General features: G+C 38.9%; 1 protein-coding gene across 1 annotated transcript in view; it reads right to left on the bottom strand.

The window, feature by feature from the left end:
- Positions 1–7,214: 7,214 nt before the first annotated feature.
- Positions 7,215–26,959, bottom strand: part of ppil2 (peptidylprolyl isomerase (cyclophilin)-like 2) — a 36,618-nt gene continuing 16,873 nt past the window's right edge. The window contains exons 11-20 of the mRNA XM_031305334.2: positions 26,932–26,959; positions 25,780–25,886; positions 21,317–21,406; positions 19,086–19,119; positions 15,170–15,287; positions 14,353–14,409; positions 10,735–10,807; positions 9,859–9,921; positions 9,004–9,146; positions 7,215–7,468 (exon numbers count right to left, since the gene is read on the bottom strand). The exon at positions 26,932–26,959 is cut by the window's right edge and continues 48 nt beyond it. Of these exons, the coding sequence (XP_031161194.1) occupies positions 7,366–7,468; positions 9,004–9,146; positions 9,859–9,921; positions 10,735–10,807; positions 14,353–14,409; positions 15,170–15,287; positions 19,086–19,119; positions 21,317–21,406; positions 25,780–25,886; positions 26,932–26,959 (816 nt within the window). The 3' untranslated portion in view covers positions 7,215–7,365. The remainder of the gene's footprint in view (positions 7,469–9,003; positions 9,147–9,858; positions 9,922–10,734; positions 10,808–14,352; positions 14,410–15,169; positions 15,288–19,085; positions 19,120–21,316; positions 21,407–25,779; positions 25,887–26,931) is intronic.

Below are 26,959 nucleotides of genomic sequence, written 5' to 3'. Positions count from 1 at the left end.
TCTGAGCAGCTTGCACAACACTATACTTGATGACTAAATCACTCAAAGGAAATAAAAAGGTACCTGGTGAAACTTAGTAATACTGTATATGATGTGTGAGGTGTTTTGTTTACGAAAAATGCAAAAATAAAACATAACCCCTCCAAAACGGATATAAACTAAAAGCTGCTCTAATTTATTTTTGCATTAAAAGTGGATGTGAAAAGTGTCTCCTCTTGCCTGAGCTCTACAAGGCATTTTAGTGTCTTTAAGCTAATCTTTTGGGGATTTCCGGCCCAAAACTTTATTGTATGGTTCACTCTCACACCAGTCTAGCAGCAGATGGCCGATAGACACAATTAGCGACTAGCTGTAGAATATAGTGGAGCACATAGCAGCTAAAGAGCCAGATATTTTTCACAAAGAGTTGGTGGAGACCAAACCAGAGCTAAAAGGAGTTAATATTGGACTTACATTCATCAGGTGGACACAAACACGACTCTAATGCGCCAGTGTTTTGCTTGCACGTTCTTCAATAGTTTAATATGTCAATATTGTGCTTACAGCTTATTTCTTCTGTCCCCAACTGGCCAAAACGTATGTTAATGTAAGTCTGAGGATACATTTCTTGATTTTGTTAAAGTGCCCTATAATCCCCAATTTGGTTTAGCTCTCTGATAAGCTTTTTATAAATTTTTTTGTCATAATTTGCATCACTGAAATAAGAATCAGGCGTGTGGATGGTAATTATATAGTGGCAGAGCAAGGTCTCAGCAATCAGACCCCACCTGGTGTAGGCCTAAGTGGGGAAAAGGTGTTTTGTGCTTTAGGTGAACATAACCTTTTAAAAAAACATAAATTTGCTGTTTTCTTGTTTCACATCTCTTTTTTTTTTCTTCTTTTTTTCGATTATTGTGCAGCTGCCCACATTCCACTCAGTAATCATGATCATTAGGGCCCGAGCGCCGACAGCGCCCGAGCGCCGAATCTTCAGGATTCATAAGAGTCCAACCCTGAGGACAAATAAAGGCCGATATTTACTTAAAGTCATAGCGCCCCCTAGTGGCAACAGGAAGTAGGCCTAAAAGTCAAGGTGCTATACTTTAACGAACTCCTCCTAGAGATTTCATCCGATGTACTTCAAACTTGGTCTGTATCATCCCAACACCTTAAAGATGAAAAGTTATTAAAAGAAAAACTTTTCGTCTGACGGTGTGGGCATGGCGTGGCAGCCATTTTGAGTGTTGAGCGATGAACAAATAAATTGTTGTAACTTGAGTGTACGTTGTCGTATCTGCCCGAAAATTCTCACGATTGACAAGGGTCCAGGCCTGAGGACACCCCCTTTCATAACACTTGAACCGTTTAAGGTAGGGTCTTGTGTGAGGTGTCATTGAACTCAGCAGAGAGTTGCTTCTTCATTGGTGATGTTTGGCCCGCCCCCTATGCTTAAGCCACACCCCCTTTCATAACATTTGAACGATTTAAGGTTGACCATTGTGTGAGGTATCAATGAAATCAGCAGAGAGTTCCTTCTTCATTGGTGATGGGTTGACCCGGCCCCTATAATTTAGCCACGCCCCTTTTTATAACTGGTGACCCATTTAAGGAAGAGTCTTGTGTGAGGTGTCATTGAACTCAGCAGAGAGTTGCTTCTTCATTGGTGATGGTTTGGCCCGCCCCCTATGCTTAAGCCACGCCCCTTTCATAATATTTGAACCATCTAAGGTAGAGTCTTGTGTGAGGTATCATTGAACGCAGCAGGGAGTTCCCTTTTCATTGGTGACGATTTGCGGAGTCTGAGTGCCGCGCAAATGCACGGTCGCAAGGAGCGGCGACCGCCGGTGACCCCGACGCGCGCAGAGGAGCGAGGGCCCGTCCATCGCTGCTTGCAGCTTTAATTTCATTTGATCTCCTTGTGTCTGATGTGTCGAAAGGTCTAGTGAATTATGTTAGAAGCATTCAGAGGCCATTTTGATGACTCCCTGCAGCCACTTTCACAAAGAAAAGCCAGTAAAATAAGAAAAGCAGCATTGTTGATTTCAAACCCTTTCATGTTGTCCCCGGAAAGCCATCAAACTACTGGGATCGTCCCTTTCACGCACAAAGTCAGCAGCTGGCTCTGTTGCTCAGCAACACAGACAAAGCATCAACATTTTTGCTTTGTAGTAAAAGTGAAGTGGAATTCACAAGAAAGCACGCTGGAACAAACGAGAGAACGTAAACACAAATTCAAACTGCAGTTACAGATAATTTAGGAGACGAGTCCCCAAGTGAGGCTAATTATGATCTCTAAAACAGCTTGTTCCGTCGCTGAAATGTGATGTGAAATAGGAAGACATGCTTTTTACAGCTAAAAAAATATAGAATTTGGCCCAAAACTGTTATTTTTCAGATGTTAGCTGTGACACTATACTTTTATCTCTTTCCTGAAAAACACATTCAAACACAGTTTTATCACTTGATATAAAACTGCATATGAGCAGAGTTAATACAGCTATCACTAAATGATGTTCAGTTAATAATGTTCATTGATCCCCAGTGGGGAAATTACAATTTACACTGTTTTTTTTTTAAATCACTACACACAGACCTGAAATACACACACACCTATTCATGCACAAATGGAGAGATGTCAGAGTGAGTGGGCTGTCAGTGCTCAACCAGTGAGCGGTTGGGGGGGGTACGGAGCCTGAACTGGCACCTCTCCAGCTACCAATCCACACTCTGTACTTTGGTCCGTACTGGGACTTGAACCGCCGACCCTCCAGTTCCCAACCCAACTCCCTACGGACTGAGCTACTGCCACCCGGTAAAGTGTGTGTATAGGAGCTTTTCTGATAGGGAAGAGTTTCTCTGACTCACTTTAACATTTCTCTCTGGACTGTGTAACATCATAAATGTTTTAGATCAAAAAGCTACAGCTGAGATTGTAGCTCAAATGAACCCTTTGCCCTCTGCTGTGGTGCAGAGAAGTAGAGAGTGTTGAGAGCCACGGATTACCTCCTTTTGCAGGATGGGTGATTCATTTCCTTTTTTTGAAAAGTAACAAGTGATCTATATGCTTTCAGAACAGTTTCAATGAAATGGTTGCTGCATGTAAAATGGAGGGCTGCCCTCCAAAATAAAAGCAGACAGACAGCTCATGGTTATAATTTTGAAAAGGAGAGATATAAAAAGGCATCTACTGGTGTTGACAGCAGGTCCCTCAGGGGCTGGTTAAAGACTGAAGGTTGGATGTTTGTTTGGGCTTTGGAGGGAACATCTCTATGAAGGCCAGGCATTTTTTGGGCAAAAACACAGCTGAGAGAAATTATGTTAGTTATTGTTAAAGCCACTGTTTGAAACTGGCAGTAAAATCCAAATGAAAATGGTGAATATGTGGTGTCTAATCAACACATACGCAGTATTGTTAGGGCAATGTATCAAAATGTTATACTGAAAAGTGTAGTCTTCAGGGATATCACTAAATTGCCTGTTATTGTTTGATTTATGTGTTACAGTTTTTTTCTATTGCTAAACGACAGTGGGCACAACTGGAGTCACATGTGCAAAACTCAAGCCACAGTCTGCATTACCAACAGTCACCTGACAGTTCACATCACCTGCAAAACTCATTCCAAGCAACACAACTCTTAACACACATCTCAAAACAGGCTCAGTGCAGCCAAACACTATGAACAATCCTCAATGAGATAACACACACTGTCACTCAGAACACACAGAGAGTAAAAACACCAATACAGAAATTACAAACTTTTTCATCTTTACAGTTTGAACAATTTGAGTGACTTGACTACTCAATAGTTTATTTAAGGAAAATATATACCAGTTTTTACGTAAGCTAAATAAGAAGGAATGAAAATCAGCAGTTTTTTTTATATAGTATTTTGTCTCTAGTAATTTATGGAATTACTGGGAAAAAAACTAAAGGTACATACGTAACAGTAACAAAGAATAGTGTGACTAATCCTGCCTCTCTCCAGCATCATTACACTAGCGTTTGGTCCACATGAACTGCTGCTGTGCAGACTGTAGTTTGAGTTTTGCACATGTGATTCAGAATCAGAATCAGAATCAGAAAGGGCTTTATTGCCAAGTACGTTGCACATACGAGGAATTTGTCATGGTGTTGTTGGCGCATGTCACACATACAAATATAAGAAGGATAAAAAGATATAAACAATATAAGTATAAACATATACACACAGTACGTATTAATAACGATAAAATAAATTTAAATAAATAGTAAAATAAGTTAAACAGTAGTGAAAAGGGACGCTACAGCAGAGTAGGTACAGTGGCATGAGGAGCCAGAGGTGGGGTGTGGAGAGAGTCAGGATGGATTCCGAGCCTTGTTTAGAAGGCTAATTCCAGTTGTGCCCACTGTCGTTTAGCAATCGAAAAAAACTGTAACATCATTACTGTGATTGGATGTAAAACTTCAAATTCAACCAATAACTTGACTCATTTCTAGTTTGAAATGTGTTACTGTTAACTCCCATTCCCCGCCCCCTTAACACACACTCCCAAAGTAAATGTAGGTGACAGGAGAAGAAAGCTCTGGCTGTTTGGTTGATTCTCCAAATCCTCGGTAATATTTTATTTATTACATTTTATTAAATAGTTTCTTTGCAAAACAACATCTAAACGGAAACACACAGCAGTGTGTAAATTCTGCAATGTAACGCTAACCGACACAGCTGGAACCACCTACTGTATACTTTTTATCTGCACTTAGTAAGGAAGCATAAAGAAAGGTAAGCTAAGTGATGCTAGTGAAGCTAGCTAGCTAAAGTTATCAATCTGCATTTGTACCAAAATTTCAGAAATCTCTTCATCCCCCCTCACCCAAAAGGATTTAGCGAATACATATTAGCTAGTTGTGTATATACTGTATGTTTCAGTTGTTTGGTCTGGTCTTGGTCTTGACTCGGTCTCAACCCCTCAAAGTCTCGGAATCGATACACTCTGGTCTTGGTAATGACTTGGTCTCGGCTTAGGTGGTCTTGGCTACAACACTGATCGATTTGAAAAAGAGTAATGATGTTCCTAGAATGTCTAAAAATCTGGAGGATGCTGAACTAGATAATTAGCTGACTGCTTGAGTAACTCCACACAACTCTCTCTCTCTCTCCTCCCCCCCCCCTACAGTATCTGTGCTGATTCTATTCTCAATGGTCGACTTCAGAAGGTTGCCTGGAAATAAAAAGAAAGAATAAGAGGGAAGAGATTATGTGCACAGACTCATATTACAATTTTATGCACGTACGCTGAGAGATTTCTGGTCAATTTTTATTACAGCACTGAAGAAGTAGGGTGATAACTTTACTTTAAAAAGACTGTGTCCTCTACCTGGCCTATATATGAGATACAACTGGATCCAAACAGGACCAATGATTTTAAGTATCTGATATATAAGCTGTGTACAAATACGTAAGTGTATTTATTGTAAACACAGCTGTTCCGCCCTATCAAAGTTACCTTATCTCAACTACAAGTTGCACTGAAGGGCAAAGCAATAACTTGTCTTCCTGTTACAATCAAAAAACTCTCAATGTAGGAAAATCTTGACATTTAGGGGGAAAATACACCGAGGACCATGAGTTAAGATAGGTTTGTGAATATGTTCGTAAATGTGATATGTCCAAGAATTATCTAAAATTACTGATTGCTGGTCACTCCCCAGTCTCAAGTCACCCATCTAATGCTTGCAAGAACCACAGACCTCAATTATTCATTAAATCAGTCACTTACGGCCTGCTGGAATTCATTTTATGCCGCTGTGCTGACTGGACAGTTGGGAAACAACTGAGAATGACGTCGCCATCACACCGTGGCTCAGTTTTAGAACTCCATGTGTGAAAAGGATCGTGGAGCTCTGGAACTTGAGTTTTGGAGCGTACTGATTTATTTTCCACCTCCTGTATATACAAAGCTTTGGCTCGCTCAGGCAGGAGAGACATACTGAGGACACTCAAGGGTGTATTCACTCAGGTAAAAGCCCAAAGCTTGGCAACTGCTGCCGAGACCACAGCTAAATAATGAGGCCTGAGTGGAGCAGCATTAGGGCGATAACCAAGCATCCAATAAATTATGCGTTATGTGACACAAGGGTGCTATCACCAATACCACCGTTTCTCCTGCGCAACACGGATCCTAAAAGGAATGACAGACAACACACACAGCTTCATGCAATTACGGGCCTGTCAGAGACCATGAAAGCTTTTACATGTGCTGCTCTGAAAACGTGGGCAAACGTTTCGGTTATAGATAGAAAAGAGATGTGTTTTTTGAAAATGTACTTCATGTCCATGGTGGCCATTTTATATTTTGTATGGTACTCTGGGCTTGTTAAACTCCACATGGCATGTGGAGCACTGTGAACACTGTTCCTGTGCAATCCATTACTCTAAAAATGGCTGTTGAAAACAAAACAATCCAATGCAACATTCATTGAAGAACCAGAGTATTTCCTAAAATAACCAGACCACCAATGTGGACGTAAAGTGACCAAGCTCTAGATCCATTTTTATTGTGTGGGCCACTTTCACTTTGTCACAATAACTAACTCTTTCTGTGGAGCACTGTGCTAAATGATTATGGAAACGTGACAAGCAAATCCATTAAAAACACTTGGGAGTCGAGCCAAAGTAAAGAACGGCTCGGTGCTGAAACGGCTGCATGTCGTCATTCTTCACCAGAAAAGTGTTGGGGAGTTAATCATGTTCACATATACTGATTATACCATCCTGGACCAAACATTGATCAATATCAAACTGTCCTGGACAGTTTAATCAGAAGGTTTGAGCCAAAATATTGATTAGACCGTCTTAGATGACGAAGATGAGATTAAATACATTTTACACAGTTTAAAAGTTTCCTCTTAATAAGTGCTGATATCTTTATACTGCTGCTTTGCACCAAAACAGTTACATTGTATTTAAAGCAATAGTTTAATTTAGTTTGACCTTTCAGCATTATCACAGGTTTATAAAGACAATTGTCATTAAAACACTGAACTATTTTGCTGTTACAATATGATTCCAATACTAAATAGACCTTAAAGTAAACTTTAAAATAGACTAAGAGTTACAAAATAAACCCAAGTTTAAAATTGCAATTATCTAAGCTAAAAACTAACATTCAAAGCGAAAAACTAATAATACAAGAATATGAATAACAGTCCCTCTGTGTCTTTGAAGGAAGATGTATAAAATGAGATTACGACGCTCTCTTTGTAAAAAGTAACTTTAATCATTTCACGAGATGCCAACACTGCTGAGAAACAATAGACACATGTATGTATGAATGGAATTAAATTTTGCTCACGCTCAACCCGAACAATTAAAAAATTGAGACTGGTAAATGCCGAATGTGTCGGTGCTACCAGGAGCTGAAGTCTCCGAAGGTGGCCTTGCCTTTGGACTTCTTGGGCACTGCTCCGCTGGTGGACGGCCCGCTTTCATCTTTAGCAGCCGAACGTTTTCTGAGGGAGAAGAATATAATATCACAGCCAGCTGTTTGCCATAACCCCATCCCAGATGTGTGCCTCTTGTTTCTTGTAGATTTCTCTGATCTGTTCTTCCTTTTTCCTGAGCTTGTAACCTTCTCATAACTTTTCTCTTTGAAAATGATATGTTGATTATGCCTTTGTATAATACAGTACACAGGTGTGTCAGATTTCCTCTTCAGGGAAAGACGCTATTTCAAAACAGACTGTACAACAATTCAGTTTTTTCCTTTGATCAGACAAACAGGATTCATTATCGAGTAATCTGCATATTATTAAGTGTCATTTCCATCCTGTATTTCTCTATTGATCTGAATCATCCGGGAAATGCCACATCTCATACACATCTCTGATTCTTACTGCTAACCTGTTTACATTTCTGGCACTGTGTACATTTGGTTTGCATCGCACTGATAATCTTTTTAGCTTTTATTTTGTATTTGCACTCTTACTGCGTGACTCTTACTCTACTGCAACACTGCTACACAAAAATTTCCCAAGGGCTAAATAAAGTTCTATCTTATCTTAAATGCACGAATGAACAAGCATTTTCCCACTGACAAAACCCTAAAAAGACCATTAATGGAGAAAATGGATGGACTGTTATCTGGGAGCATTAATACTGACACGCTCCGTGAACATAATGTGATGACAGGAGAAGTATACGATGGCTAAGTTCTGAAGATAAAATGCCATCAAAGAGAGAAAAATCACAAGCATACATGTAATTATCTCCTAATGCACACTTTAGCCAAAGTGCAACATTTTCTGTTCAGTTAATGCACATCCATTTTGCATGAGAGTAATTTCAATATTCCCACAAGTTCTACAAAGTTAGACATTGTGTAAAGTGTCTAAGATGTAACTTCTTTCAATTTTCTGAACAGATTCTACCTAAAACAAAACAAAAATAAAACCCAAAGGGTTCCCTAAGGAAATACTTAAAAAGTACAAAGAGACAAGAACCTAACTTCTTTCACTTCATCATATTTTATATTTGACTGAGATTATTACATTATATTACAGTTAACTGCAAGTACAAATGCAAATTGTTCCAAATACTGTGCCAACACTGCCCAAAATAAGTGTTGTCAGACATAAACGTTAAAAAAAAAAAAGAATTATGTTGTAATATCACATAAAAACAACACAATATACCTGAACTCAGCAATATATGGTCTGAATAATAAACCCAAATTATCCCCATGGGGAAAATGGGTAATCTTCTACATAATTAGCAATTTTGCACACTATGTTTCTGCTTGTTTTGTGTCGCTTTTTAATCATCATGTTTTATCATCCACTCATTACGATCCCGTTCCTCAAGACACTTACACAGAGACTATGAGAAAATAAAAATTGAATGGTTATGTGGATGCCGGGTTAACTTTTTTTGTCCAAATTCTGCCTGGAAAGTGCAACATATATCCTTCTAGTGTTTTGTGTGTACAGCAGAAGCAGAGTGTGGTTTGGTGAATAGTAAATCAGTATGCGTGTGTGTCTCTCCTTACGTTGTTGCAGGGTTGATGTATTTCCCCACGCCTGCTTTGAAGGTCTGAGGCGCCTGCTCCTCCTTAGCTTTGTTCCGGGCGATGCTGGTCTGCTGCCTCTCCTCCTCCTCCCTATGCAGCTCCTTTTCTCGCTCTGCTGCAATCTGAAAAACACAAATCATATAAATCTCAACAACTAGATCCCAGATCAGAGAAGACATAGGCTAACGCTCACACTGCAGGACTACATGCTCAGTAATTGTTACTTCCATGCTGACACTTGCACTGTGCAATGATGAGCATCTTTATAACAACAGACAAAATCCCTTTAACACTGACAGTAGATCTGACATGGTTCCAGAGCTTGATGTATAATGGTTTTACACACGTAACATTTTTGTTGCGTTTGCTCTGTACAATCAGCTGAGATGTTTCTATACAATTTCTACCCAGGTAGCTATATAAGTCTTTAATATCTCTTGCTGTATTACGCCATTTTGGCCAATGTTAAAAATCAATCGATCTTTAAGGCAATATTGGACTTCTATTGAAGGATTTTTGTATCAATTTGATAAAGTTGCTTTGATTTATTTTATTTAAATGTTTCCAAGGCAAAAAAAAGTGTTCTTATTGTATGTTTCTTGGTGCGCAGAATGATGTTTGTGCAGAGTTTGACACTATTTAAATTTGAATGTGCTGCCGTGCAGAACAACAACAATGAAAATGTGTCTCTGTTCAAATACTTAACACATTGCACTGTAAGTACACACACTCATTATTGGTAGAAATCTAACACTCTCTGTGTAATTGTAATTAGTATATCCTAAAGTTAGTATGGTTGATGTCTGCAAACAGACGGAGAGATACAATACGAACCTTAGCGTCAGCTTCTTCGTACGGGTCCACAAACACAGTAGCACTTATGAGCTTGATCTCCGACTGTAAAACAGACAAACAGAAAAAGAAATTACGATCCAAAAAGCACATGGCTCACTCAAAAGGAAAACTAAATATTATGTGTCCTTATGCTAGTCACCATCAAATGATCTGTAAATATTATGTTCTTCTATTAAAAACCAGTCTCTAGTAGCCGGTTAGCTCAGATGGTAGAGCAGGCACACATACAGTATATATATAGAGGTTTATTCCTCGACGCAGAAGGTCCAGGGTTCGAGTCCAATCTGTGATGTTTCCTGCGTATCTTCTCCCCCCCTCTCTCTCCCCTTTCATATCTGAGCTGTCTGATCAATTAAAGGCGAAAAAAAAAAAAAAAAAAGAAGGCTCTAAAATATCTACCACCGGCTTACATGTTTAAAATGAATTCATTTTAATGACACTTTTTGAGAAGTTTTTTGTGTGAGGAAAATGAGATATTGACATCAATATAAACTTGGAAAAAAACATTGTAGCTGCATGTGTTATGTTTTACAGCTTATTTGTAATTTAGAATAAAAGAATGACACAACACTCCTGCTTTGCAAAGACTGCATGATCCATGTAAGGGTCAAAATGCGGTCACGGCACTATAACTGAGTCTTGCACTCCTCAGTGCTTTTTAGTGATCTAATGAACCTGATTCTACAGTTGCACTCTGTAATTTACTCTGGACAGGGGTATCGGCTACATTTCAAGATTGTAAAATGAGACCCCAAAAAAAACCCCTGTGGAAGGATATTTCTACACTCGTACATTTCAGAGTAAAATAAAATTAAGTTGAAGCCCATCTGGACCTTAAACATCACTAATTCCTACCTTTGGTTTGTCTGATTTGGGATCACTTTCCACGTTCTCCATGGCTGTGAGTGCCTCAAATCCACCAACAATCCTGCAAAAAAAAAACAACAACAACATCCTCCATGACATAAATCCTTCATGACAAGTCCACTATATTAAAATGTAACCACGAGACACAATAGTTGAATAAACTAATTGCTAATTTGGCCATTTTTACCATTCAAAATGACAAATATCCCATGTATCCTGTAAAGACTGATGTGTTCAATAATGACATGAGGGCTGTAGGGTGGATTTGAGGAGTAAGATGAAACAAAGTTAAAATTCCTGTGACACCATCCATCCTGCTGAAGCGCCCTTGAGACAGACACCAAATCACTCTCATTTGAAGGGCAGCTGAACTGCAGTCGACTCTGCAGCTGACCAGTAGAGGACGGTGTGGGAATTCAACTTTTACTTCCTGTTCGGACTAGCAATAGTACTGACAAGAGACTGCATTGATGCGTGTGTCTCTACATGTACAGGTGAGAAGATACGATCCAAAAATACGATCCAGGGAAATCAGTTTGAAGGTTTATTAGATGCCACACTACAAATTGTAGTACTTGTATTATAATATCCACTCTCTTTTAGAGGAAATATCTGTCTCTTTAGTTGCTAAATGCTCCACTATGTTCACCAGCTAGTCTCTAACTGTGTCTGTCTGCTGCTGAGCAGGTAGTGTGGGTTTTTAGTAGGGCTGCACAAATAATCGCAGTTTTATCGAACTCGCAATATGGACTAGTGCAATATCCAAATCACAGAGGGGGCGCAATATTTGTTTAAGGCAAAATATGTGTCAAACCATTCTGAATTAAGTATTTTGGTGCTGCAGAAACGTCCCACCCTACAATTCATATCTTACAGAGTAAAGAAAAAAAATATTGTTTGATACAGATTCTTGCAATAATCATTTTAACTCCAGTATCTTAAATCATATCACAATCGCAATATCAGTTAAAATATTCGCAATTAGATATTTTACTCATATCGTGCATCCCTAGTTTTTAGAGCTTTTCCTCTGAAACCAGCTGCCTGACAGCCAAACAATGAGCTGAAACTATAAAGCTCTGTAAAACCGAGGGGAGCTGTGGATTCAGGTGATAATTCTCTGTAGGTTGATCATCTGCAAGCGACCCCCCATTTATTTGGTAAGTCCTTTGGCCCACTGCATTGCAACATTGAAGTGATTAGAAATCAACAAAACATAAAGAGGTCATAATAAATAAATAAATAATAATAATAATAATAAATACTTTCTTAATCCCACAAGGGAAATTACAATGTTTTCACTATGTTGTTAGAACACACATTACACACAGGCCTGAAATACACACATGCTCAGTAGCACCTATACTGTACATGCACTAATGGAGAGATGTCAGAGTGAGGGGGCTGCAGCTGTCAATGGACAGGCGCCCCGAGCAGTTGGGGGTTCGGTGCCTTGCTCAAGAGCACATTGGCAGTGCTCAGGCAAGGCACCCAACAAATATGAGACGACAAATAAAATGTTTTCATTGGTCGATCAGAAACGAGTATTACATCGTACAGCGTACTACCATCTCAACCTGTAATGGTATAGTAAGTATATCCTTAAGCGCCTGGGGAATTTGTGCAGACCTCAGTAGATTTCTCAGACAACAGTGAACAAGAGTTGCTGCTAAAAGCAAATGTTTATAGTCTTTGTTATTAGCACACTGGACTTATGGTGTAAACAAAGCAGAGAAAACAGCCGCTGAAGATATAGGGCCTGTCAAATGCTGAAGGCCAAGAGGCCAATCTGTCAGCGACTCCCCTGCTGCAGAGCATTTTAAACAAGTTGCTCTCACTTTGTTCTTTTAACTGCAAGGTCTTTATCCAGCTGCTCCTGTTACCATGTGTAGAGTGAGAAGACACACAAACAGTACAGCCAATAGCTAGCAAGGGGTGCTTCTCAGGCCACGTGTGCTCTGCATTCCACATGTTGAGATGAACAGAGGAGCTCCCACACTCGAGGACTCACGGCCCTTGCAATATCAAACAAACTTCATAAATCTGGTTTAAACTACTTATTTTGTTTCCATCTCAAACCTCTTTCTCACATTTACTTTAACCTAGACGATCTGGCAATTTGCAATGTTATATAGGATGTTCAAGCAGCAATACTCCCTCAAAAAGCATGTAACAGATACCATAACTGTAATCTGAGGTATTTCCCTTTTAGCTCATTTACCAAGAACAGCTGTATCTCTGGTGTTAAACTGGACAATAAGGGTTTGCAATATGAATAATAATCCTCTATAATGGTAATTGTAATTCTAGATCACGATAAAGATCTATTGTGATATAAATCATTCTCAGGACAATCATTTGGGAAATTGTTGCTGGATTAAACAACAGGCTAGGGATGTATTGACAGTGCTGCCCATTGTCCTCTATAGCTTTTCACAGTAATCAGCACACTACTTGAAAAAGTATGAGAAAGAAGTACACTTTTTTTTTTTTTTTTAAATTGTAGGGGGGAAAGTCAGCTGGACTAGTACTCGTATAGAGTACTCTATGAAGTACATGCAAATGCCTGAGCTATTCTGGTGGGAAAGGCTAGGGACAGAGAGGGGAAAGCTGTAGGAGGAGGGCTGTATTTTCATTACATTACATGTCATTTAGCGGACGCTTTTATCCAAAGCGACTTATAGTTGCTACATATGTCAGAGGCCGCACACCTCTGGAGCAACTATGGGTTACGTCTTGCTCATGGACACATTGGTTGATGTATCGGAGTGGGAATCAAACCCAGATCTCCCACACCAAAGACATGTGTCATATCCACTGCGCCATCACCACCAATTTTCTTATTCTGGCGGGGGGTTTTGCCTTTTTCAGAAAACTGCCTACCACAGCTTTAAACTGGCAAACTACTTGGCTGTTGTTACAACTTAACAATCAGACAAAAAGAGTCTAGACTGATTTGGATTTCAGAAAAAAACTTTTCTCTGTGAAAGAGTCCACATTATGTATAGATCAGGTGAAGTGGACTGACACCACCAGTCCCATTAAATGTGCAAAGAATACCATCTGGAAAAAGGATAAAATCTGGAAGCAGAGGTTAAAGCAGAAGCTTTTTTAAGTGTGTTGACCATGTTAAGAATCAGTCAGCTGAAAGCAGCCTGAATATTTTTAGACAACAGCTAGTGCTTTCTACAAAAAGACTTTTCAGATCATGCTCAACAGAAAGAAAGAGAGCGCGAGAGAGAGAGAGACAGAGAGAGAGAGAGAGCGAGAGTACTGTCTGGAGCTCCAAAAGGAACCAAATATGTATTTAAGAGTAATATTAGATGGTTAGAGATACAGAGAAGAAAAAAAAAAAGAAAAAAAGAGAGAAAAAGAGCTAAAAACAACATGTGGAGCTGACCTTACTTTGTGTAAATGGCACTAAGATTAAGCAAGTGTCTGTCAGGATTGTCCCCTTTCAAAGCCATCTGCCTCAGCTGCTAAATTACACAAAACACTGTCACTAAGCCCCAGTGGAGTGAGTCAATTTAAAATACACACACACACACACACACACACACACACACACACACACACACACACACACACACACACACAAAGGTTTACCTTCCAAATATTGTGTGCTTCCTGTCGAGGTAGGTGCATGACCGGAACGTGATGAAGCTGAGAGAAAACAGAACAAAAACAACATTACATTAGCGAAAAACATAAAAAAAGAAAAAAATGTCAGGTACAGTAAATGAATATGTGAAAAGTAATGGAAACAAACAAGAAATCTAAAAAGCAGCTTTGCCTTTACAGTACAGTCTGTATACATAAGTACTTTAGTTTTACTATACACACAACACATAACAAATAGTAAACTGTCAATAGGATGTTATGTGGTTTAAGAGTGTTTATTAATTTATAGTATATAACAATTTAAACTTCTCCTATGAAGACATTTTATATTCAACTGCATCATTATATTGTCCTTCATTATCCATTAATGCCAGAATCCCAGAGGGGTTAAACTTGTTGACAACTACATCAATAAACACTATTTCACATAAATGTTAAATAGTGAGGAGACAAAATTAGCTTAAAAAGCTGTTTCAGTTTTACCGTATGCATAGTACTAAGTAAAAATAAAATATTTAGTACTTATGAGGTTTCAACACTAAAAATGACAAATGAAAAGATGACTATGTTACCTGCTAAATAAGTTAATGCCATATTAATACATAACATGTTTTTAGGCATCCAATAGATGTATGATTTTTTCTTGTCTTATTCGCCTGTAGGGCCTCAACAAATAAATCAAAAGGAAGACAGACTTTTATAAAAAAAAACAAAAAAAAACCCAACATAATTCTCTGCTGACTGACTTTCTAGTACAGAACGATTGTTTTAAAGTTTAGACTTTAAAAAAAGAAATTCTTACAACTGAGATTTGTTGGTGTTTGGACCAGAGTTTGCCATGCTGAGAATCCCCCGGCCGGCATGAGACAAGTTGGGCCGAAACTCATCCTTGAAAGGTTTTCCCCAGAAGGATTCTCCTCCTGGGAAGGAAGTGAGGGAAGGAAAGAGGCAAAGAAAGAGAGAGAGTGAGCAATTTTATAATATTATTATTATTATTATTATTATACATTTAAATTTCAGCAACATCTTTGCAGGAAAATGTTTACTGCTGTTAAGTTTTAGCACTTCACTTCCCTCCAGTCAGCTGAACAGTGAGTGTGGTAGCGTGTCATTTTTCCTAAGAGTTGCAGTTAGAGATGTAATGTGTTTGTCAGTGAAGCTTGAATATTAGCACAAACTAAAGACCTTTTGCACGGAAGTCATTTTGACATGTCATAAGCAGGGAGGCATAGTCAATAACATTAATGATGGCTGAGTTCCATTTTGGTGTGCTTCTGTTTCAGGGCCCTGGTGTTATGCATGCTGGCTTACTGGGACACTTAAATGGAACAGAGCCATGGTAATGGTATCAGTTACACTTGTGCTTGTGCTGCTACGACAAGTCAAAATGTCTATTGGGGTGTCCCAATACAGTCAGCTCATATTTCAGAATGACAATACAATATAGGGTTTACAGTTCGACACACTTGCCACATTTTTTGTGTATTCTCTCATGGGCAAAAACAGTGTATTCAAGTGAAAAAATGTCTCAGTCTTATAAAGATATCTGATTATCTAGATAAATAACTACATTTGTTTTTATTAAAAAGGCACCATGTGTAGTTTTTGACTACTAGTGACACTACAGTTTAATGTTTTAAAGAGCACGTCCCTGTTGTTTGTATCTTGTGTTCCAATATCACAAACACAGGGAAGCACGGGTTCACGAGAGATGAAATACATTCCGGTTGACTGCCGGGAGGCAGTAAAGCAAAGTTGTGATGCACGCAAGCCATTCAACAAGAAAACGGCAACTAACACATACACTGTAATACAAGATGCAGAGGATGACATCAGCTAGATGCAACAGTAAAGATTGTCCATGTCTATCAAATGAAGGGAGGGTTTCTTTCTTTCCCACTGATCAACAGTTAACTCGCCAATAAATGTGGAAAAACATGGGGGAAAAGGAGACTGCTAGCTGATGTAAACAATGCAGGTTTCATTAACTTAGCTTTGGAAATGTTCAGCAAGGAAGGACATTTATTTAACATGGCCTCAAGGACCCCCACAATGAGTTTTGGTGGGAAACAAAGTGGATGTCAAAATAACTGAGGTTGTTTACAAGAAACCTCCACAGGGCACAAAAACATCCTTGTTAAGAAGACGGGAGACTTTAAACTTGGTTGGGCAAATGCTTCCCACTTGAAATCAACTCAAACATCTTTGGAGAAACTGATGCGGATGGTGTTGCTGGTAGGACAAGGCCTTTTGTCCGTTAGAGAAAGTCATTATGTGGGCACTTTTAAGCAGGAGTCCGCTGACAGTTCACACTGTCATTTAATTGCTTCATCTGGGATTTAATGTATGTTAACGGAAATGAGTACACTTTGGGGGGTAAAACTAATATGATTGAGTTCATATAGTGTTTAATTTTCAGCTCCAGTGCACAACGTTAGATTTTTATATTGCGAAAATATAATCAAACCCATTAAAATGTATTTAGTTTGTATGAAAACAACACAATTTACTGGCTCTACCAGTACCATGTATTCAAATTACTGCACTATTAGAGAAAATGAGGCACTGTGTATTTTCATAAGACCTGTTTGCCCTTGCACATGGAGCCATGTTGAGAGCCTTCAGCTGTGAATCATTAATTCAGACTGACTTAATCATTAAGAATCATCATGATGAGTATACAGGAATACGCACTGCAGGAGCTTATTGGCTCCCGACAGCAGGAGAGGATTTATCGGCCTGAGGTGTGTTTCGCTGTCCTGCCAGCTGGTGTACGTGTGCAGTGCATGAAAGTGTGTGTACATTAGTACGGTATGTGCTGTACGTGCGTGTTCATGCTGAAGTGTAAATGCAAACCAACCAATCAACCCTTCAGAGGCTTTCTGCAGCTGTCAACCTCCCCTGGTGACATTTCTGCATAATTTATCAACTCGCTGACATTTTAAAGTACGACTGTATTGTAAATGAAGTTAGAGCGAGAAGAGGAGGATGAAGGGGGGGATTAATTCTCACCTAAGAGTTAACCAATAAATCAAACTGGATTCCATCTTATGTTAAAGCCATAGGGCGTAGGTTAGGTCTCCCCCATGAGGAATTCTAAGTAATGACAACAACTCTGTCGGTACGCCCACATGATACAAGCCTTCTGTGATTGTGCTTCACCCCCACCCCTCCTCCACACAGTTGCTACGTAGCCAAGGAGGACACGGAGGATTAAAAAAAACATGGACTCTTTAGAAGAGGTAATTATCTTCACTTGATTTTCTGCGTGTGAAAGTCGCCGGACGACACCAATTTCTAAACATGGCCATCCTGAGAAATACAGAGAGTTTTGTGGAGCCGATACTCTTAATTGGCTTTGTATCCACTCATTTGGATGAATGTAATGGACGTTCATTATTATAAAAAAAGTTACACACTAAAGCTTTAATCTAAAAATCCCCTTGAATCAAAACCAACAGTACGTCAAACTTTGACCAGGTTTAACAGGAAAGAAAGCCAAAATATTAAAATATCCTCCACTGACTGCCAGCAGTCACGCATCTTCAATATTAACGCATATAACGCGTTATTTGGGCATTTCAAAATATGTGAGCATGTGCGTTTTGTATTTTGAATGTGTCTTGGGATTTCATTTCAAACTCGATGTTTAATACATTTTTCTCTCTATCCAAACCATCTGGTTCTGAAGGGTTTTAGATAAATGAGGCTGCTCTGAACTTGTGGAAAGAGGTAACGCTAGAGTGAGCAGTCTGCCCGCATGTGTGAGAGGATTCACTCAAAATGGCTGGGCAATTTTCGTAGGTTCAATATCATGTTTTGCCATCTCTAGCCCCTGCTCAAATCATTGATCGTCCCTCGCTTTTCTCTCCAGTGCTCCTACATCTGGTCTTCATCTTTATCACTAAATGTGAGCAGACAAATTACCTCTTCAAAAAGCAGAATATCAAAGAAAATATGAAATGTGTCACTCTGCTTTGATCTGCACAAGTTGAAAAAGATGTTTCAAACATACAGAATGAAAACATCAAAATGGGTGACATTAGCCCAAAGCTTCATGGCAGCTGCATGTGTAGAGTTTTTGTTCTTGATGATACACACAATGACATGCTAGTAACTGCACAACTACTGCATGTTACAGGACTGTTAAACACTATGGAGAAAGCCATCTTTAAAAAGCAGGCATTCATGAGTTGTGTGCACACGTTGTTCAGTCCAGAGGCCAGCAATTCTGCACCTTCATAAATCTGTCATGGTGGACGACGCATTTTGCGTAGTGCTCAGAGACTCCCAGAGACACAAAGCACACTCTGTGCTGCAAACTCACAGAGCAGCACAGATGACATGAAGGCAGGGAATTAACTGTATGAGGCCTTGCAGTCAATTACACTGAGCGGTCTTTTAAAAACAGGAACATTACACCAAATACTGGTTTATTTGGATGTTCTCCACATCCCTAACTTACACTCAGCCTTCTTCCATTTACATCATCTCTCTGTCTTGTGTGTGTGTGTGTGTGTGTGTGTGTGTGTGTGTGTGTGTGTGTATGTGGTCTGTACTCCTATGTGCCTTCACAGAATATATTTAGTAACACTCTTGACTTGCATCTTGAGTTGCATGCGGTATCTACGCAAATCTTCCAAAAAGGAACTATTAATAATTCAACAGAGGGGTGTTATGTAATTCAAAATGTGGTTAAAGTCCAGTCCTCATGTTACCTGTGCCGGTGCCAGTGGGGTCCCCTCCTTGAATCTGGAAACAAAAAGAAACTTTGTTAGGTTTGGATGACGTCAGCAGCTGAAAGAGTTCCTATTACGTACTAGGAAAATGTCTCATTTCTGTAAAGTGGTCTAATGAGACTTCAACATAACCCTACAGTATTTCCTTTTGTCACATATCCAACTTAGAAAACATGCTCCTTGTAAGCACTACTAGTCACTGACAAAGGAGACAGGCCTCTATTGTTCATTGTTGAGGCTCAACTTTACTATTATTGTTTAAATATATATAGAGTACTGCTCTGTGCATTTCTTTGGACTTCTTGTTTAAAAGATACACTGGGGGATTTGACCACTAGTGCTGCTGATTGTCCCTGTACTGTTTGTGTGCAACAGTGCACATTAACAACATGCGCAAAGGGCTAGATATATAGTATCTCCCACTTTGTGGTTAGAAATTGTTTGGCCGACCACATACTACAACATCGAATGGAGAGAGCAAAAAGATAAAGAACTAAAACATGTAAATAATGGTCAGACTTAACTGGGACAAGGCTGACATTGGAGAAAGGATATAGAAAAAGTACAGTGGTTTCACTGGAGAGGGGGGTGGGGGGAGTGCCGACCGCCATCTACTGTAGGTAACATACTGCCTATGGATGAGTACCATATACAACCCCACTTCAAAATATCTGAACTATCGCTTTAAGTCTAATTTACTACCTTGTAGCACAAATAGCCAGAACAGCTTATCTGGATTATTCCTTGTAGTATACAGGATCTAGTTACATTGAATTCAACATTTTCAAGTAAAAACTGAGTCTGAAATAACTGCAAAAATGGGCGTAAACATGGAATGTAACCGATGCCCACTTCAAAACATGCATGAAAAGGTTTCATGAGGTAGTAAAGAAATGCATTCAACATGTTTGTTACACTATAAGGTCATATCAAAGCCGATGAATGCCTTTATGTTCCCTGACTGCATGGAGACAGCAGGTTTAAAGAAACTGCAACTACACTGTGGTACCACTACCTAGGCAGACTCAACAGTTGCATCATATCAGTGTTGAACAATCCTACTCACTGTTTGAGCCTGAGGGGTAGCAGCCTTGATGGGCCTCTGACGTTTCAAAGTAAAACTGTCAATTTTTAAGAAGTATCAGCTCAGGATGTTCTGTACACTTGCAAGGTCCTGAAAAAGTGCTTTAAAAAAAGGAAAGTGATTCTGTTCCCATTAACAAACTGCTTTGTTGCTATGAAATTATTCTCTCCGAGGCTACCCTCTTGTCCTTCCTTCAGATGTGGAGGATAAGTCGAAAGGCGTAAGTGGCAAAGTAATTATGGATAAACAATTCGCAGCTTGCCACTGTGTTTGAAAACCACGGGACAGAATAAAAATGTGTCCCCTTGAGACCAGATGTCCACTCAGAGCCACTTTAATTACAGGAGAGGCTGATCTAAAATACACAAACAAGCAGCAGCTGATCAGAGACCTGTATTTCAAATTCACAATCTGGTTTAGGAAGCTTCAGTTGGAAGAAAAAGCTGTGTTTACTCATCTCTGAAGCACTAAACACTAAAATATATTATAATTTCAAATTCAGAGTGGTGAGTAATTAATTTATATTTTGGGTTAAAGCAGTGACTCGCATTTCTTTCCCACAGGGATGTGCTGGATAATAAACCCACCTAAATCTAGTAGTGTATCACTTACATTCATATAAAATGTCACAACAGTAAAGTCTAGCCTAAATTATACAAGGGGAAAAACAAAATTGATCTGAAAATAGATTTTTTTTTTTGTGATGGTGAATGTTAACTTCAGAATAATCTCAAGTCCTAATTCACACATGATTATTTAACAACACTGCCTTGACAACATCCAGGGCTGTTTCAAGAATTCATGCAGTGACATTTTCAGTAATGGGACACTCTCACAGTCACTAAAGAAAAAAACACAATAACAACTCACAAGCCAATCCCAAAATTGCTAAGATTAGATTGTGTTTATCTGCAAAGAACCTAGTATAACATCTCCCTTGGAGTTCGCAAATCTCTGTATTCCCATTAAATCTAATATTATCTGTCCAAACCAGCAATCAAAGCCAAACATGGCACTTCGATTGGTCATAAGCCTGCTATTGTGCATATGAGAATGTGCCAAACTCATTTAAGTACAATGGTGTGGTTGAGGTAAGTAAACGTAAAAATATGGTCAAAATCCTTACCATGAAATTTCGGATGGACCTGTGGAAGACTGTCCCATCATAGTAGCCTTTTTTACACAGTTGGATGAAATTCTCTCCAGCTTTGGGAACCTAGAGGAAAGAGCATACAGAGATTACTGAAATCCGTGCTGAGTTATACGAGTACTAAGTAGCATTGAGCCTAAATAAAGAAACAAGAGTGTTGTCAGAAATCACTGCTGAGTCTTCTGAAAGTGATGTGTTGTGTGCCAAAAAAAAAAAAAAATCAATAATGTCTGTGATACTGTAGGAGAGCTTTTGATAAACCCAGTAACATTCCTGCAGCCACACTCTCGGCCTTGTAACATTTAGATAAACTGGATGCTGAATGTCATTACATGTCTGAAGCCACTTTACTTCTATAACAACCTTGTCTGATGTCATCTAATGGTGACAAAATGTTATCCTTTTTGAAAAACACAGGCAACTTTTAACCACAACAAATGGGTGTTATCATTCTACATGTTTATAATATCTCAAAAAACCAAATCGATAAATAAACGCTGGGTAAACAAGGCCATATGATGTCCACAGGTGTTAATAGCATGGCATCTCTTCATACCTGATTAAATCTCACACATATAGTTTACAGTAGGCCTGCACGATAAATCGTTACAAGATCTCGATTCACCCCTGTTCGCGATTCTTCGATTTCTTTTTTTCTCCAATCAATTTATTGAAAGCATTTGACATTGACATGTTTTAATTATGTAAAGACATGTTCAAGGAGTTCAGATAGAGCCTGTATCAGGGCCATATTTAGTTCAATGTGTTATATGTCACTATTTTTGGTAGCCTACTGTACTTAAATGGCCAGTATGTACTTTATTTTCTTTATTCATTGAAGCCTCTATGTTTACAGGCTTGTGGTGATGCACAATGTGCTATAGGTGCCAAAAAAAAAATCTATGTTTGCTACTGCCAATTTGTTTTGTTTTGTCATGGTTCATGTGTGCAATAAACACTACACTTTGTGAGAAAGAAATCGTGGCAGAGAATCGTGATATCAATTCTAAGCTAAAAAAAATTGTGATTCATATTTTTCCCCGAATCGTGCAGGGCTACTTTACAGTAGACAAACTTTATAAAAATGAACAGGAAACTACTGCATGTAAACACCGAAAATACACCGGTAATGTTAAGTTTCCACAAAAATATCGATTTACTACAGTCCACTGTTCAGTGCTGATTTGTAGTTCAACTGTGATTCTGTTAAGGGGCTAAATAACAGAAGAGATGACATAAGCATTTAACTCCATCATCTTTGTACACAGCTGCCTTTAGTGATGGAGTCTCAGATTGGAGCTGGGCAATATATTGATATTATATCGATATCGTGATATGAGACTAGCTATCGTCTTAGATTTTGGATATCGTAATATGACACAAGTGTTGTCTCTCCTTTTTTAAAGGCTGCATTACAGTAAAGTTATGTCATTTTCTGAACTTACCAGACTGTTCTAGCTGTTCTATTATTTGCCTTTACCCACTTAGTCATTATATCCACATTACTGATGATTATTTATCAAATATCTCATTGTGTAAATATTTTGTGAACGCACCAATATCAACACTACTATATCGTTGTGGTATCGACATTGAGGTATTTGGTCAAAAATATTGTGATATTTGATTTTCTCCACATCGCCCAGCCCTATCTCAGATAACACTGGACAGCTACAGAAAACGGTTATATCTCAACTTCCAGGTAGAGCTGACAGCTTGGAATTCACATAAACAATCAGTGAAATATTAACTCTGTAACTCTGTGTGACCTGTTAGAAAGTGTGTTGTACACACAAGTCTGCAGTGAAGTAGAGTTCAACTGTTGCCTGAGGCGGCATGTGTCTATACTGCTAGAAGCCAGGCTTAGCAGTCTTCTACAAAGCTCTGTTTTGTTGGTGTAAAAAAAAAAAAAAACAGACATCTGGATTTTTTTCCCCCCTCTTGCTGAAGGTACACCCTGGGTCATAAAATCTTTTCGGCATCTTGTAAATCATTACAAAAACACCCAATGACTGAAGCTAATTTTGACTGACTGGCACTGTGTGAAATAAGGCGCTATTTGTCCCCAAAGCAGGAGGCGTGGCTTTGACTGTGACGTCGGTCAGCATTTAACTTTTTCTCCTTAGCAACAATTGGTGGTTTCCAAGAATCACCAGATGCTTTCGTAAAAAACTATTTTTATTCATTGGCCTTTCACTGTGTGACAGGTTCGTCTAAGCTCTACTGGTCTTATTTCCCGCTACGTCTCAATTTTGCTGTTGGGGTTCAACGCTCGGTCTCTTTTCCCTCTATTATAAATCCCAGATTTCCAAAGCACTCTGGTACAAAGAGGCCTATTGTTTTAAACCACTAGGCAAAAAAAATGGATAGACTTTAACCATTTTAGACATAATCTAAAATTTTGCAATGGAAAAGAAGACCTAAAAAAAGGTTATCTAATGACACATGAGATTATTTGTAGATGTATGAATAAAATGCGTGCATGTCAAAATATAAAAGCCTTTTCTTTTCACATTTTGCCACTACTGTCATCTTAATCCTTTTTTAACCAGAATCTTTTACGTCAAAGATCTCTATCTGCTGCTGCTGCCCTGTAATGATGTTTAATGTAGTGTGTCTGCAACCCATGCTTTTGTGTTTGTGTGTGTTTTTGTGTGTGACTTAGAGCCTGAGAATGTTTAAAATGCTATCCAATTTAGAAACATGCCTAGGTGCCTAAAATTGTCAGCAATCAGTGATGTCAGCATGGAAACAATGTTTGCTGACACAGACAGAAATCTTTAAAAAAAAAAAAAAAAAAAAAAGCCCAGCTTTACATATGCTTGCAGGCTCCCCTATTTGCCAGGCACTAAAACTAAAATATAAGGTCATGATGAGGGACATAAAACCCATTCAAATAATGCCATTTATCTAAAGAATAAAACAACTATTTTTATTTAATTAAAAAAGGTTCAGTGAGTAACTTTTATATTTTATCATATTCATATTATATTATCATATTTGCTAGAGTGTGGCTGCAGGAATATATATATATATATATATATATATATATATATATATATATATATATATATATATATATATATATATGTGTGTGTGTGTGTGTGTGTGTGTGTGTGTGTGTATATATATATATGTGTGTGTGTATATATATATATAATTTTTTTTTTTTTTTTTTTAAATTCAAAGAAAATATTTTCATTTAAAAATCAAAGAAAATATTGGGAACTGGTGTTAGATTTAGAAATGGTTTTGGAGGACTAAAATGTAAATTTAGATACCGCATCCCATTCTAGCCCTCATTAAGGTGAAGCCTATCTACTGTGACTAGGGTAGAGGCCGCGTCATCCGATTTCCAACATCTGCCTCCTCACACTTCACCCAAGTTGGGGACAACAAGAGCAGGGGCGACCGTCCGAAACATCCAAAGCTGGGCGAGAACATGGGCACTTTACAGAGAGCTGAGCTCTGGATTTGTGTGACTGAGAGTTTAAGTGACAGTGAAGCGGCACTTATTAATTCATAAACAGCAGGCCACAAATAGAGCTGCAATCTTGTGTGGAAACCACTGGGGAGGAGGAGGAAGATGGGGGCGCAGAGGGCAGGTTGTCTAACCGCTGCAACTTTCACCTTATTATTCTGATTCGACAGCTCAGAAGCCAATGAAAACCAAGCGCATGAAGCGCCTGGTTACCAGGGCAGAAATGCATTCCTGGAACTCATGCTGTCTCTCTGGAGCTCCACACCTGACTTTAAAAAAAGGAGGCACACAAGAAACACATTTTTGCCATGATGTGAACTTGGCAACCTGGGGGACAGACTCTGCAAGAGGCTGATTTCAGTGTTTTGGATGTGTCACGCTAAATACAATTTAACCACCAGCTTGGGCCAAACCTACACTGCAAAAAATATTTGAAAACCTTATACCAGCAAATTAAATCAGCTGTCAATCTGAACCAGAGCCTCAGTGTCAAAAACACCGGGCCTTATTTATAAAACTGGTCAGCATTATTGCTCTCAAACATTTTCTTACAAATTTTTTTAAAAGATAAAAATGATATCAGCTCCTATAAAGGCTTAAAGAAATACTGCTTTTTATATGGTTTATCTTTTCAACATCCTTCCAGCCCTATATATAGACCTGATGTATGATTTCAAAGTCCCTCTTTATTTGGAATTCTATCCTTCAATGATCATAGGGAAATAAAAAAATAAAAACTGTGAGGACTCGGTCAGCTCAGTACCAAGGAAGGTTGTAATTTCTTTCTCTATCTGAAGTTGAGGAGATGTAGAAAATAAGGCTTTGGAAGCATTTTTCTCCAATACTACAACAACCATTTTTTTCCTTCCATTTGTTTCGTCAGTGATTTTCTGTTTGCTGTGTGCGTGTGTGTGTGCGTGCGTGTGTGCGTGTGTGTGATGAATATACGCGTTATTACCTTATCACAGTGCAGCTCAAGGTTCAGGTCTCCCTTGTTTGTGTGTAGACGGACGTAGCCTTTCTTCTTCACGTACTGGTAACGCACAACGTCGTCTGCAATGGCATCTATAACATAAAAATATATAACTTTAGCCATTTTGATGTGTCTTTGTAGATGACATTTGGTATTATGACAAATCAGGCAGGGACTATTATTTTGAAAAGCTATCTTAAGACTTAATTGATTGTTTACTGTTTATAAGGTCTCTGACCTTTTAAAATCCCCAAGAGCATCTGCAGAGCAGGTTATTATTTAGAATTATGGAAGTGTTATTCTTCAACAATCCAAATAGATTTTTTTAATAATTGTTTAGCCTGTATATAAGCCAGTGTTGTTCAATTTTACAAAAAGGACCTCATATAGAAATGAAATGACAAAATCTGACATTTAAATAGAGACACGACTACTAAACTTCAACACCTGCCTTCAACACTATGACTAGGGACCGACCAAACGAGACTTTGGACACTCACTGAAAACACATCGTTGCGTGACTTGGGTCAGGAGATGCGCCCGTTGTTTGTGTGACGGAGGCGGGCGCACCCAGCATCATGTAAACAAACTGAAACAAAAATACTTCTAATGCGTCCCTGAAACAAACCGAGCACCCAGGAGAAAAGTAAAAGGGTGTATATATGTTGCATGTTACATTACCACGGTTTAGAATCGAGAGCCTGTTCCATTTTTCCTTTTCAGTTTTTGCAGGTGCATCTGCTTCTTCTTCTCCTCTGGGAAAACATGACCGCGTTGCATTGTGGTATACGAGAGTAAAATGTAGGGTACATTGTACGTACACTCAAATTAGCTGTGCATGTGGGTATTTTATAGTGGACTATATAGTGAGTGAAATTAACTGCGGAGAATCCAACACCACTACAAAATGGCATTTTCTCCCATGGAGCAGCTCAGGAGAAGAAAACACAGTCAAACTGAGCAGCTCCCAGTTGCAGCTACAGTCAGCTGTGTGAGCATGAAGCTGCAAAAGAGCAGGCATGACTAGCCGGCCTCTCCTGGATAGATAACGATTAAAGGGACTAAAGAAAGAAGAGGCGATGTTTCTGTCCGCTGGGAATCTGCAGAGGTTGTTTTGTGTGTGAGATGTTCACTTGCCTGCTACTTGTGTTGTTTCAGGAGTCAT

The sequence above is a fragment of the Sander lucioperca genome, chromosome 2 (genome assembly GCF_008315115.2).
Source record: "Sander lucioperca isolate FBNREF2018 chromosome 2, SLUC_FBN_1.2, whole genome shotgun sequence".
NCBI classification, from domain to species: Eukaryota; Metazoa; Chordata; class Actinopteri; order Perciformes; family Percidae; genus Sander; species Sander lucioperca.
This window is presented reverse-complemented; position numbering and strand designations above follow the sequence as displayed.